This window comes from Phoenix dactylifera, chromosome 6 (genome assembly GCF_051530095.1).
Source record: "Phoenix dactylifera cultivar Ajwa chromosome 6, Ajwa_hap1_PhDact_Kaust_v1.1, whole genome shotgun sequence".
Taxonomy (NCBI): domain Eukaryota; kingdom Viridiplantae; phylum Streptophyta; class Magnoliopsida; order Arecales; family Arecaceae; genus Phoenix; species Phoenix dactylifera.
In genome coordinates, this window is record NC_143195.1 from 32,774,757 (window position 1) to 32,790,579 (window position 15,823).

Below are 15,823 nucleotides of genomic sequence, written 5' to 3' on the forward strand. Positions count from 1 at the left end.
AAATCAATTCACAAACAAAGTTACAATTTTGTACCTGTAAAGACCCTGATCAATTTTCATAGCTTAGGATTTCCTTTGTAATTCCTGATTTTGTATCAGTTTAAACTTTGTGTTGTTTCAAGAATTTTGAACCACAAAAGCTATTTCCAAGACCTAAGTTTCCTTTCAAAATTTTAGACTTTTCCACCAGCTTCAATTTTAATGTTCTTTCGCAATTGAATCCTATGGTCCAAATACTTTTGACTGGTTCCTTCTTTGGAAATTTGTTACCATGTCAATTGGAAGTTGTGTTTTGGCATTTGATATGGAAATTCTAAAATGAAAATATAAAAAAGTGAAAGATTTATGTGGACTGCTAATCAAGTTGTGCACTAGCCTCATTAAAAATTCTGAGGAGAATTTCTTTGGACCAGGCAATACATTGGCCAGGTCATATATGTAGCATCAATTGTAATATCAATGACAATCTATAAGGGCCCTCATCCAAGCAGTATATGTGGACCTCGAGGATTTTATGTGGCCTCATCTGCATTAACACGGGATTTATGTGACCTCATCCAGTTTAGCAGTGCACATGAGGATTATGTGGGCCCATCCAGTTTACAAGAGAGGATTTTATGTGACCTTGTTTGTAGTGAGGACTTATGTGGCCTCAAGTTATAAGTAAAACTTTGTAAGAAAATATGAAATAAGAGTTTTGGAAAATAAATTATACTTTGGTCATTTAATTTTGAATAAGTATTCAACTTGTGATTTTGTTTAAATTATTTGGATTCTTCTAAACCGAGGTTTGAACCTATTTGTGACATCTTATTACTTAATGAAAACTATACTTCTGAAATTTCATAACAAAATGATTTTGGTGAATTTTCACTCAAATATATCATTGATAATCAGATCATGTTTTTCATTTTGAAGTTATTTGTTTCTCAAGGACCTTTAGCTTTGTAGCTTACCATATCTTCTATATAATTTTTTTCAAAGGACTAGTTGGGCCCTAGTGGATTTATTCAAAAAAGAGGATTTGATATTTTAAAAGTTGACATTGGATCTAATGATCATTGAAGTGATGTCAGCCATATCCCAGTTTGCACCTTTGAAGGTATAATGTTACATATGATAAGTTATGTTTAAGTTTGAAAATGGATTTCTAATACAGGCATCTGGGGTGGCAGTATGTTTCTAGTAATATTTTGTTTGAACATGTGGATTTTATTAAGCATGTTAAATACTTCGGGTATTTAGATAAATTTCTATTGAGGATAATTAAGTTCGAATTTTAGCTTTGTTTGATTTGGTGGTCACACCTCGGGGTTCAAATAAGATGGCATATTGAGGTCTGACATCGGCTCACTTAATTGGTTTCTCAAACACAATACAAGGGTCAACCTGACTTAAAGAAAATAACAAAGCAACCTCATAACACTTTTCACAGCGCATAACTTTAAACCACAATGATGTGCAATGATGTAAGTTGAGCTGAAAAACTCAAAAATGATAAGATCCTTTCTGGTTCCTTCCACTTATGAATGGCAACAACTGACTCGAAACATGCTCATGCACCAAATAAGAAGGATGTTGCCTTTTATTTTCTACATATACCAAAATTATCTTACAAATCTTCCGACAACAAAATTACTATTAGAAACTAGACCAAAGAAAAAATGAATAAAACAGCCCTTTCAACTCCTAAAAGTCCTCGAAGCCCTAGATGTTTAAGATCTTGAGTTGATAAAGACATTCGAGATCAGAAGAGGCCTAATATTGAAAGGGAAAAACTGGTGAGAGTTGCTTCTTGTACTTAACAAGCCTAATCAGAATTACTCTATGTACTCACCTATTTCATAGAGCTCAAAACCAGTTATAGCATTGCATGTTGTAGAGCATGGGCTAAATTCACAAGGAGTAGATGAGACACCTCAAATGCATTAAAAGAATCGTGGAGACTACAATGAGATATCTACATGTAGTTGTGCCCTTTAAATGAATAAAAAAACAACTCTGCTCCTTAATTAACTCAGCAAGAAACTGCATCAAAAAACTAAATGAGCTAAGTGGCTTGTCTTCCCTGAAGATTCTATCATTAGACAGTTTTCTAACTTTGATATATGTGATTTTTGCATAGTTTTCAATTCAACTAGCAAGATTCTAAATTACTTACCATAATCTTGGGTCATTAGGAATGTCAGACAATCGTGCCTTGATAAGATCAACAGCTGCTGCTTTTTTCCCTAGCAATCTGTCATATTGAAAATGTTATATCTCCATGATTTGGCATGAGCTGACAAGAAGGACAACTGTCAAAAAGAATGCATAATATTTGACATGGGAACATTGCCATACCGATAGCAATAGATTAGATTATCCCATAATTCAAGATCTTCAAAAAATTTTAGTGCCTCTCCAATCATACCACAACTCACCAAAAGCTCACCATATTCTCTGAAAGTTCCAGACAAGGAGGGACAACTTAGGAACATAATAAAAATACATATTTTACAATAATATAAGAAGAACATGCTAAAAAATATACAACTTGTCAACAAAAGAAGATAAGACTGTCATCCACTAACAAATCATCAATACATACTTCCGCAATGCAGGGATGGTTGGTATATAAACACCATATGCTAACTGAATCCTTTGTGAAGCCATAGGAATAGCTTCATATACAACTTCCACCTACAAATGGAACAAAGCAGATTATTCCGAGTTACAAACAAATGTAACCCTCAGTAAAGAGAAGCATTTAAAAATCAGACAAGGATACAATACCACTTAAGATTTGAATGGTGAACAAAGAATAAGGAATGAAAACAATGAGTTAAAATATCAGGTGATGAAAGTTAAATATTCATCTTAAGATACTAAGTCATTGGCTCTAAGAAAAGAAGAAATTATTCCAATAGAGTTGAGTAGATCCTTGTGATATAGTCGGTCATGGGAATAGTCATGCATGTTGCTTTCTAGTTTCTACATTCCATCTTTTTGATGCACAGCATGTGTTTCTCATCATATAAAATAAGTATATGAAGCATAAGAAAAGGAACACAACTAAAAAAAATATAATATGATCTAGTGTCATGACATGAGATAAAGACCGCACAAATTCTCATCAACCTACCAGTTGAAGGATTATCAGACAAGTCTGTATGCTGCATCAATAATACGTATCAGGCATTAGGTTAGCAACAAGATATAATCATTTCAACCAATTTATTACTTGTGCCAGCCCATATCATTACTACAGGACTACATAAATGTGTATCAAAGAAATACAACTGGTACAGACCAATAGGTTGCAATACAAGATTGCACCATGCATTCTCATTCAGCCTAGGCACAGACATCAAGAATAGCCTTGTACGTATTGAAGGTGCTCTCAAACTTTTCTCCTATAATTTTTTGTCATTTTTTTAATTTCTGAAGTACCTGAAGGTCACGCATAAAAAGTGGATGTGATCATGACAGAGAATCATCATTTTATATCAGATGAAAGGTTAAAAATAACGTAAATAAACTCTATAAGTATTCTACTATATTGCCATTATATGAGCTTCCAATTGTATCAACACTATGTTAGAGCACGTATAACCTAGTCATAAATACATAAAATAGTTACACATATGCCTGCAGTTTTTTTTTCCTATAAGTTTTGAGTTTGTCTTTTGTTAATAAGCAACATAATGAAATGTTAGGTCATAAGACAATTTAGCAGGAATTAGGAATTTAGGATAGAATGCAGATGCTAAAGAATTATCAACACATATCTAAGATGATTAATGATCCTAGATATCTATAAATAAGTAAAATCCAGTGTTCGGTCATTAGGAGCATGTCCATAGACCTGTATAATGCAGTTAAAATCAATTTATATTTACCAGAAAACAAAAGAATGAATTAGCATGTATCATTGTTCCGGCTGCTAATCTTTGTAATCACATCTTTCTATGCTAGTGTGTACCAAACATTGGCATGGAATATTAGTGCTATGTATTGACCAATATGGGCATGAGACATGATACTCAGATCAGTACCCTATTTCTTGCACTGAACAACTATAAAATAATCAACACTAATTCAAAGTGAAAAGCATGACAATACTATAATTTCTAATGTAACCTCTTGCATTAATTTCACCAAAAATGTTGAGCGATCATACCCCTCATATAAAAGCCACTGTTACTATGAAGCAATCTCTAGAGATACCTGCCTCATGTAATTCAAACTTATCCCATCATTCAAAACCTCGACTAAGCCATCAAAAAGAAGAAAATATCATTTACATGTCGAATTCATATGAACTGAGAAAACAAGGATTTGACATAAGGCAGTGTACCAATACCTATAAATGTTCAACATAATCCATCCGATTTGCTAAATGTTAGCATAGAGTGGAACTAAAAATAAAACTGATTCTATCACTGTATGCTCCAAAAACTCACAATGCCATGATGCAGAGGTCTTTCTTAAATGATGCGCTAACAGACTAAATTGATTAGCTTCATAATGACGGATAATGTATTGAACCTTCATAACACATGACTGATTAAATACATTAAACCAAGGTCCGCCGTACCGGTGGCCGGCCGGACCGGTACGGTACCGGTCCGGACCGGTACCGTACCGGCCGTTACCGCGAGCCAGACTTTTTTTTTTTAATGTTGTCTCTGTTGGATCTTAAATTAAGTGAAAATTGATGTTTTTTTATTACTTTTTTCATGATTTTTGATATTTTCATATTTAAATTTAGGGTTAAAATTTGAAACATATATGATGCATGATTGCATGTTATGTTTTCCTCCCGTTCCAAATGATAAAATCATACACAAAATATCTTCAAATTAAGATGCAATCATTTACATTCATTTAAAGTACTCTAGGATATCTAAAATCGGGACGAGTGCCGATGGCTCTCGTAGGTATCTGGATCATAAGTATAATCAGGAGGAGGCAAATCAACCCAATCAGAAGGAACGCACGCCAGGTTATAAGAACTGTCGGATCTCTCGCTCACGCTCTGGCTCTGAGAGGTGTCCTCTGATTGTGTAGGGGCCCATCCAAATATGGCGGAAGCAAAATCCATTGCACCATATCCATATTCGTCAGGCTGAGGCTGTGGATAATAGAATCCGTATCCGTATGTTGTCGGATCTGCAGTCGTATCCTGTCTTCCTGAACGACCTCGAGGAGCCCGTCTTCTATATCCAATAATATCCTCACGAAATCTATCAGGTGGTCGACCGTAATCCGTATCCTGTGTAGCACCCATAAATTGGGACTCACCGGTGAAATAAAGACCACCCTCCGGCCCATTATCAGTGACGACCTGCACGACATTCTCCTCTCCTACCAGATCAATCACATCCTCCATAAGTTTCAGCATATACGAGGTGTTGTGCACATAAGCCGAAGCATCAATCGACTTGTGGAAGAAGGTCTTAGCATCACAGTATGTCAGGAAGTTGATGATGCTCCGCCTGGTCGGACCGGTCCAACCATCGCACATGATGGTTAGTCCATATATGGGCCACTTGCTCTTGTAGGAGTCAATCCAATTCTCCAGCTCCTCCTTATTGTTGTCAAGAAGCTCACCGTATATATCCTTCGGGCCTGGAGGAGCTACACCGGGACCGGCAGCTTGTATGGCGGCAATGGCAGACCTGTAGTATGTATTGTCTGCCACATTCGCTAGGATGTGGCTGAAGTGAAACCAGGATCCAATAGCTCGCCACATAGTTTTCTTCTTATCCTTCATCCACATTGTGTCTACCCTCTGCTGCCTTGAATCTCTACTGGGGAGAGCATGCGGATCTACATCATGAATTGTCGCTCCTTCTGGAATTCCTCTAGATGACTTCTTTCGGCTACCAAAACTACCCAGCATAGATGCAATCCGGCCACGTTCTTTGCCGACGCCCTCCCTTACTGAAGTTGTCCTCAAGAACTCTGGATCTTGTCTAGTGCTTCGAGAACCGCCGCCCGACTCGTATGCGGAGGGCCCAAATCGAGCCCTATGCCTGGCCACCTCCTCCTGCTGCCACTGATCATCCAGGCTTGCATGCATGGCCGCCTGAATATCTGCCTCCTCCTCATCTAGATCCTCGACCTCCTTTGGCTCCCTAGAGTGATAGGAAGGTGGCTCTGCCGCTTGGCGATCGACCTCCGCCCTCTTCTTGGAAGCCATCTCCTTCGCTTCTTTGGCCTCAGCGAGATTCTGCCTCATCAGCACACGAATCTCGTTAGGACAATTTCGGCACGTAGCAACCTCACCGGAATTTCCGGCTAAGTGTTGCTTCAACCTGGTTACCCCTCCTCCCTTGAAAACCTTGTCGCAAAACTTGCATTGAAACTGGTGTCGTTGCCCCTCACTTCCAAGTCTTCGCCCATAAGACCAGCCAATATCACGCTTTGCAGGGTTCGTTTTTCTTGATGGCTCCATTTCTATCATAAAAGGACAACTTATCAAAAAATTAAGCTAATAAAGTAAATTTTTGCATTATCTTATTATTTAAGTAATTTATAAACTATTTTTTTAAGTAAATTATTAACAAAATTAATGAAATAATATAGGATAAAAAAACCGCACCTTAAATAGTCTCCGCTGGATATTTTGGGCAGGACCTCCTCCTCAATTTGTGGGCTATCTCTCAAATCTTTCCGTCTCTGATTACTCTTTAGAGACTCACTCCTGGATTTTAGAACCTCAATTTGTTTGGAGTCTGGACAGAGCCTCGTTCAGTTTTTATAACCGAACGAGAGGCTTAAAAAGTGGCCGAGACTCTCGGCCACTTTGTGCTGTTAATCCAAGATTAACAGAAAAGAACGTTGATTTGATGGGAAAGAAGTGGCCGGAGGCCACTTCCTTTGTTTTTTTATGGGAAGGAGTGGCCGGAGGCCACTTCCTTTCCCATTAAAAAAAAAAAAAGCTGTGGCCTGTCGGCCACAGCATCTTTTTTTTTTTTTTTGAAAGAAGTGGCCCGTTGGCCACTTCCTTCTTAAAATTACGCGCGGCGCGTGGTTTTTGAAACCACGCGCCACGCGGTGGCGCGCTGTGGTTCCCCCAAAAAAAAAAAATGTTTTTTTTTGGAAAGAAATGGCCCGTGGGCCACTTCTCCCTTAAAACCGCGCGTGGTTTTAAGGGAGTTCCAAAAAAAAAACGTTTTTTTTTTTTTTTGGGAACCACAGCGCGCCGCCGCGCGTGGTTTTAAGAAGGAAGTGGCCAACGGGCCACTTCTTTCAAAAAAAAAAAAAAGATGCTGTGGCCGACAGGCCACAGCTTTTTTTTTTTTTAATGGGAAAGGAAGTGGCCTCCGGCCACTCCTTCCCATAAAAAAACAAAGGAAGTGGCCTCCGGCCACTTCTTTCCCATCAAATCAACGAAAGAAGTGGCCGAAAGGCCACTTCTTTTCTGTTAATCTTGGATTAACAGCACGAAGTGGCCGAGAGTCTCGGCCACTTCTTAAGCCTCTCGTTCGGTTATAAAAACCGAACGAGGCTCTGTCCAGACTCCAAACAAATTGAGGTTCTAAAATCCAGGAGTGAGTCTCTAAAGAGTAATCAGAGACGGAAAGATTTGAGAGATAGCCCACAAATTGAGGAGGAGGTCCTGCCCAAAAAATCCAGCAGAGACTATTTAAAGTGCGGTTTTTTTATCCTATATTATTTCATTAATTTTGTTAATAATTTACTTAAAAAAATAGTTTATAAATTACTTAAATAATAAGATAATGCAAAAATTTACTTTATTAGCTTAATTTTTTGATAAGTTGTCCTTTTATGATAGAAATGGAGCCATCAAGAAAAACGAACCCTGCAAAGCGTGATATTGGCTGGTCTTATGGGCGAAGACTTGGAAGTGAGGGGCAACGACACCAGTTTCAATGCAAGTTATGCGACAAGGTTTTCAAGGGAGGAGTAACCAGGTTGAAGCAACACTTAGCCGGAAATTCCGGTGAGGTTGCTACGTGCCGAAATTGTCCTAACGAGATTCGTGTGCTGATGAGGCAGAATCTCGCTGAGGCCAAAGAAGCGAAGGAGATGGCTTCCAAGAAGAGGGCGGAGGTCGATCGCCAAGCGGCAGAGCCACCTTCCTATCACTCTAGGGAGCCAGAGGAGGTCGAGGATCTAGATGAGGAGGAGGCAGATATTCAGGCGGCCATGCATGTAAGCCTGGATGATCAGTGGCAGCAGGAGGAGGTGGCCAGGCATAGGGCTCGATTTGGGCCCTCCGCATACGAGTCGGGCGGCGGTTCTCGAAGCACTAGACAAGATCCAGAGTTCTTGAGGACAACTTCAGTAAGGGAGGGCGTCGGCAAAGAACGTGGCCGGATTGCATCTATGCTGGGTAGTTTTGGTAGCCGAAAGAAGTCATCTAGAGGAATTCCAGAAGGAGCGACAATTCATGATGTAGATCCGCATGCTCTCCCCAGTAGAGATTCAAGGCAGCAGAGGGTAGACACAATGTGGATGAAGGATAAGAAGAAAACTATGTGGCGAGCTATTGGATCCTGGTTTCACTTCAGCCACATCCCAGCGAATGTGGCAGACAATACATACTACAGGTCTGCCATTGCCGCCATACAAGCTGCCGGTCCCGGTGTAGCTCCTCCAGGCCCGAAGGATATATACGGTGAGCTTCTTGACAACAATAAGGAGCTGGAGAATTGGATTGACTCCTACAAGAGCAAGTGGCCCATATATGGACTAACCATCATGTGCGATGGTTGGACCGGTCCGACCAGGCGGAGCATCATCAACTTCCTGACATACTGTGATGCTAAGACCTTCTTCCACAAGTCGATTGATGCTTCGGCTTATGTGCACAACACCTCGTACATGCTGAAACTTATGGAGGATGTGATTGATCTGGTAGGAGAGGAGAATGTCGTGCAGGTCGTCACTGATAATGGGCCGGAGGGTGGTCTTTATTTCACCGGTGAGTCCCAATTTATGGGTGCTACACAGGATACGGACCACGGTCGACCACCTGATAGATTTCGTGAAGATATTATTGGATATAGAAGACGGGCTCCTCGAGGTCGTTCAGGAAGACAGGATACGACTGCAGATCCGACAACATACGGATACGGATTCTATTATCCACAGCCTCAGCCTGACGAATATGGATATGGTGCAATGGATTTTGCTTCCGCCATATTTGGATGGGCCCCTACACAATCAGAGGACACCTCTCAGAGCCAGACCGTGAGCGAGAGATCCGACAGTTCTTATAACCTGGCGCACGTTCCTTCTGATTGGGTTGATTTGCCTCCTCCTGATTATACTTATGATCCAGATATCTACGAGAGCCATCGGCACTCGTCCCGATTTTAGATATCCTAGAGTACTTTAAATGTATGTAAATGATTGTATCTTAATTTGAAGATATTTTGTGTATGATTTTATCATTTGGAACGGGAGGAAAACATAACATGCAATCATGCATCATATATGTTTCAAATTTCAACCCTAAATTTAAATATGAAAATATCAAAAATCATGAAAAAAGTAATAAAAAAACATCAATTTTCACTTAATTTAAGATCCAACAGAGACAACATTAAAAAAAAAAAAGTCTGGCTCGCGGTAACGGCCGGTACGGTACCGGTCCGGACCGGTACCGTACCGGTCCGGCCGGCCACCGGTACGCCGGACCTTGCTTTTAACGTTGGTTATAAGGTTTCAACCAAGGTTCACCGTCCCGGCTTGAACCGGGCGGTACGGGCCATACCATACCGATTCAATATATGTACTTGTATGGTACTGGTACCGGTGGCTTACCGACACTCAGTATGACGAAAAATTTTCGTACCGTACCATACCGATACTGTGCTAATGTGGCACCGGTACGGGGTCCGGTACCAAGACGGCGAATCTTGGTTTCAACTCAATCGTTGAGAATAAGAAGGATCAGTGATGTAGGACAGCTACGAGAAAGGGAAGAGAGAAAGGAGAAGAAGAGAAGAGGAGGAAGAAGAGAAAGGAGGCTAATCATTCAACCAATCATTCATTAACCCTAATCAAGTGCATGGACCCATATTTATAGGGTCACAAAATAACAAATAGACCCCTACAAATAAAATAATCCCATAAAAGCCCTAAAATAACAATATACAAATAAACCTAATCAACATAAAATAAAATAACATAAAATCAAATCAATCCAACCACAACGAAAGTGGCTGGACTATCTTCCTGCGACGACCGAGGCACTGCATAACAGGTGGTCCGGTACTGGTGTCCGCACCAATCAGACCAATCTTGCACATCATCTTAGAAATTCAGTAAAGGACCATAACAAAGTTACCCAGCTGTAATAACACGAAAATTCATAAGCACATACAAAAAATGCATGTGAGCTCACAAAACGCTAACCTTTACAGATAAGATAGGTTATAAAAATACAATACAAGTGATTAAATTGGGATAAATTTGTAAAGCTAAACATTGTGACTAGAGTACGTCCTATTTCTAATTATGAAAATCTTGAAGAACCATACAAATACAGAATATTTCTATTTCCTTTAACAATTGATTTTCTGACATCAGCACATTCTAAAGTAAATTAAAATGCAAAATACCCATGACATTCAACCCAACAAATGGAGGTAAAAAGAGTCAGCGAAACCAGCATGAAGAAAATTTATATGACAAAAAACTGGTAGAATAGACAATCCAAACCTGTTCTAGAAATCTGGGAATATAACCTAAACTATAATATTTCATTACTAATGGGTTGTCCTAGCTTTATAGTTAGTCATAGTACACATGATTAAGCAGCTTTGAGCACCTTCAGTGTATTAGATATGTATAAAAATAAAGCAAACACAACAAAAGGACAAGAGTGATAAATAGATATTAATTGATACTTCCAGATTCTATATGAAAGAGAAGCATTAGCATGAACTTATTCCAAATACAAGCATAATTTGTAAAATATTGCCACAATTTGCAGATAACGTCCACAAGACTGATCTAATGCACATGAATTTTGTGAACTTCCCGTATGAAATGAACCATAAGCACACATAAGTGGATGAAATGAAGCAGTCATCCACATTTAGGGGAACATAATAATTCTCCAAAGACACATAATAATTCAATACCAAAAAACAATTCAATATAATATTACCAGCTTATCCATCATTAACAAAGCCCGCTGCTTTGTGCGACTACGAGTGGATTCCCATCGAATGCGCAGTATGTCACAGAAGCTTCTAATCTAGAAAGGAAAGACTTAATTAGAGATGACTACAACTTCCATATCAGAAACAGAAAAATTATTTGTTGCTAATGATTGCAGTCCAAAGTTTTCATCCTCGGCAAAATTTATCATATGATAGAATCTATGAAAAAGCTGCCTGGCATACATAAACTAAAAATGCAATGCTCATTCAGAATTGGAACACGTATCTTTTCATAATAGTTTGAAGATGAACATGCACAAATATGACCCTTTACAATATCGGCACGTAGTACGGTACGAGACAGTGAGACGTATCGAGTATCGATATAGTACAAAATTGCATATCAGTTTGGTACCGGTACAGTTCCATACACCCGGTATGGTACGATACCAACAGGTATGGAAAACCTTGCCGCAAGATGGGGTTGTCCCGATTTTCCCATGGGATATAGGATGCATTGCCATCCTACCCTATCCCAACTCCCAAGACATGCCGATCGGATGCTTAAGACAATGGCAGAACTGTCCTGTCCCAACACTTAAAATGGTACCGTCCTGGTGTCCCATGGGACGTCCCGCCAGGACTTGAGTCCATAATGTGAACTATGGGATGCCATGAATTGTTTCAATTTAATTTCACCAAACCTTTATATCTTGAGTTTGTAATGGTACTTGAAAAAATATATGCCCCAACTTTTGTAAATGCGATGACAAACCACATGACTGAACAAAATAATAAATCATGTGTCATTAGTTAATTTTCATTCATCAGAAAATTATATCACAGTATAGGCCAATAGGAATGAATTATATTTCAAATTGCATTTTACATGATGAAGTGAGTTCCTGACTTGACATTTATAACGGTCTTGGTGACTGGTATAGACTAGCATCTCCCAACATTTGTTAAGCAAACTCCAATACGTTGTGGGACACTGCTTAACAGTCAACCCAAAAATAGCATCAGCCCTCCATTATTTCCAAACGCGTCCATTCAACATCTTTTCTCTCATTTGGTGAGGAGCCTTCCACTTATCTTACCCCATTCTCCTATGACTTCACTTCTAAGTGCATAACCCTACAATCTAAAATGTAATAAGATTTTGATCCATAACGTAGTTTGAGACAAACAGATATTCTATCATCCACTAATGCAAAATAGTATCAGCCCTCCATTAAATCAAAGCCTAGAATTTGCACCACCACAAACACCCTTCCGAAAAAGAGGAAATGGAAAAATTGAAAAACAGAAGGCTTCTAACACCCTTAAAGACTAATATTCAGCCAATATTCACCATCTCATTGTGTTCCCATGCTGCTCCAACCTTAGATTTTATTGTGCGATCGTTGACCTGATTTATAGCAAACATCATGTGTGCTCAAAACAAGAATATGTGCATCAATGGGTGCAACTATGTACAAATTAATTTGCATCTGTCTCAACATTACCTACTAAACATGCTGGCTTACCATGGTGGTAAAAACTTGGTGGTACTACCAGAGTCTTGAGTTCTGGTCCCACCTCGACCATGGTTTGGGGGTTAGAGGTATTTAAGGGTGGGCTATCCCCCATTTGTAGCCTATTGCATATGGGTCTCTTCTATCACAAAAACAAAAGGCTGGACAGGGGGTTGTGGTGGGGGTGGGGGTGGGGGTCGTGGCCTGGTGGGGTAAGAGAATTCAGTGAGAATACTTACCGGTGATTTTTTCTTTTATCCTAAATGTTCTTACATGTGACAGCAAAAGCAACAATGGTGAAGTATGTGAACTATTATTAATGTTCTTGACAAAAAAAGTCTAACATGGAGTGAACAAAATGCTTAAAGGTGTAATCTAAATGAGCAACCTCAGCATAAGAGCTAGTGGCAAAATGTCGCTTCTCAGGATTACTTTTACTAGAATAACTCAAAATGAATAGTAGGCTAGTAAACTACAATTACAATCTCCGAGCTATCATTACACCATAAATTGGAAATGACCTCGAGGTAGGAGTAGCCTAGAGGAGATGGTGTACTGAAAGTATTAAATGATTCAAAAGAACACTGCATAGTGGAACAGGGAGTCAAAGCATATAATAGTAAACAGTGATAAAATGCTTAACCTTATGTATGACAAAAACAATATTAAGCCAAAATAAATCACACACAAGCTATGAAAAACTGTGCAACAACATGAATAGAGGCCCAAAATTACGTGCTAATTCAAAAAAGCAGTATCCATTACATAAAGAAAGTTAAGCATGAGAGATTGAACTGAAAAATTGCCAGATTAATGATGGATATAAGAAACTCAACCCAAAAAAAACCAAGAGAAATCATTACAAGCTGATTTCAAGGGCCTAAAACAGAGGATGATTGCAGAAAAGGAGAGAATGCTTTTGGACACTTTAAAGCATGATCTCAGCAGCAATTTGCAGAGCCCAAATATATGTTGATATTATAAGGATAAAATAAATAAATAAATAACCTGCTAGTGAGATCCAATAAAGAATATAGAACATAACAAAAAAAAATACTATATGATCAAACATAACATCATGATCATCTATAGTGAATGCAACTGAATACCTACTGGCATAGAATGAAGAAAAGAATTTCACTTGAATTTATAGGGAAGAAATAAAGTTATCATGCATAGATCACATTGAAATGCTAAAAAGGACTGCTAGCCTTGACTACATCTATTTATTCCCCTTATATGGAACATTTAGGTTGAAGCAAATACAGTGCAACCATGTGTCATGTTCACATGTTCACATCTCACAGGGATAAATCTATAATGAAATAAAACTTAAGGGCTATTCACTGTTACCATAATAAACTCATGACCCATGGGTGGTTCCTAATACATATCATGGAGAAATTCTTAATGAACTGTTTGAGATACTGCTTGAACAGTTTTCTTTGGCCAAAAAAAAAAAAGTGAATGACAGCCAGCAAGCACTATATTAAATAAATTGTGTTGGTTCGGCAGCATGTGATACTGTGGACAAAAACATCGATCCATTGCTTTTGTCACTTGATGTCTTAGATGGACAATTTGGCCATAGATGTGATTGGGATTGAATCTTTCCTTTCCTCTTCGTCTAGATATTTTTCAATTCAAAAAATTCCATGTATTATTGGTCCTTGGTTGCATGAGAGTTAGTTGCCAAACCATCAAAGAAGGGAACATACTCGTCTTATTAAGTTTAATGAAAGGCCGCATCTTGCAAAAGTTGACAGTGCAATTCAACACCAATTTGCAGAGAGGAAATGTCATGTCTAGATAAGTGGATCAGTTGTGAGAAGTCTCAAACTATTGGTTGCATGTCAGGATCCATGAAGCTTAGCCAATGCACATGGGTAAAAGTTTTTGATAAAATAGTAAGAGAGGCACATGGAATGAGTGCAAGAAGGAAGGACAACTAGGTTAAGAAAGTAGTGGACCCAATGATACTAGAATTAATAATACAGTCAATTCAATACTTACTGAGTAGCATGATTGATGTTGGGCATCAACAGCCTCTATGTATGGGGCCATTTCCCAGCCTATAGCATTAAAATCAAAACAAACATATCAAGCAATGAGAAACACAAAATCATGGCTTCTAGAATGAAAAAAAAAAAATCCATAAAATCAAACAATAATAATATGCACAAAATTTGAAATAATATGTAAGAAATAAAAACTGGTAAAGAGAAAATCAATTGTTATGTATGAAATTTCACATTCTACAAAAACTGTTCAATTATAGATGGTTGTGTGGGTATGAACTCTTCCAAGAAAAAATAAATTAACAAAATATGAATTTCTTGAACTTGTGAGAGTGTGTTGAGTTAACAAAACCAATCATCTTGAGCATACAGTGTATGAATTCTTCTAAGAAAAATAAATCAACTGAATCTAATACCCTTGTTCTACATTGCTTAATGGCACTGTTTTGGCACCTTTAGAAGAAAGATCATAACCCTAAATTAAGTCAAGACATTAAAGACTCATTAGAATATGGTATGCCGTACCGGCCCGAACTGGGTGGTACGGGACATACCATACCGTACCGGTTCGGTACCGATATCTGATACGGGTGGCGTACCGACACTTAAGATAAGCCTTGATGGTCACTCCCAGGTACCGGTTCAATATAATGTCCATATAAAGAAATTCAGCCTATCAATGGTCAGGGCTTATCTATTCCACACATGCAATACACCAAATAAGTCATAAGAATGAAGGACCAATTTTGCATGGAGAGAAGCCAACAAAAATGCAAAATGTTCTCGCTATGCACAGTCAGCAAAGCCAACAAGCAGAATCAGTAGAAACAACGACAACATAATTTACACAGGACCCCATTCTCTCAAAACTAGAGGCTTCACTCAGCGTGGACATGCTGCATACAATGTACAGAAGAATGTGAATTAATTATGTACTACATTTGTGGCAACTTGGTGCCATACCAGTACAGGCCAAGCTGACAACTAAGAAAAATTGCTGATATTACAGCCCCATTGATATTTGTAATTTGAGCTAGCCTACAAAGCATGATCCACTTTATGCACACAATATATCTAGACGAAAGAATTGTGTACAAGTTCCAAGCAGTACTTCCAAAAGCACCCCGGGGGAAGTTTCTTCTCTTTTTAGTTGCAACTT

At 38.6% G+C, this 15,823-nt stretch overlaps 1 protein-coding gene across 4 annotated transcripts in view; it reads right to left on the reverse strand.

Moving 5' to 3' along the window:
- The window catches only part of LOC103722059 (uncharacterized), a 33,924-nt gene that overhangs the window by 10,428 nt on the left and 7,673 nt on the right, over positions 1–15,823 (reverse strand). For all 4 annotated transcript variants that reach the window (XM_088723756.1, XM_088723755.1, XM_088723758.1 and 1 more), the window contains exons 6-10: positions 14,660–14,718; positions 11,135–11,224; positions 2,591–2,682; positions 2,344–2,442; positions 2,162–2,239 (exon numbers count right to left, since the gene is read on the reverse strand). In XM_088723756.1, the coding sequence (XP_088579882.1) occupies positions 2,162–2,239; positions 2,344–2,442; positions 2,591–2,682; positions 11,135–11,224; positions 14,660–14,718 (418 nt within the window). The remainder of the gene's footprint in view (positions 1–2,161; positions 2,240–2,343; positions 2,443–2,590; positions 2,683–11,134; positions 11,225–14,659; positions 14,719–15,823) is intronic.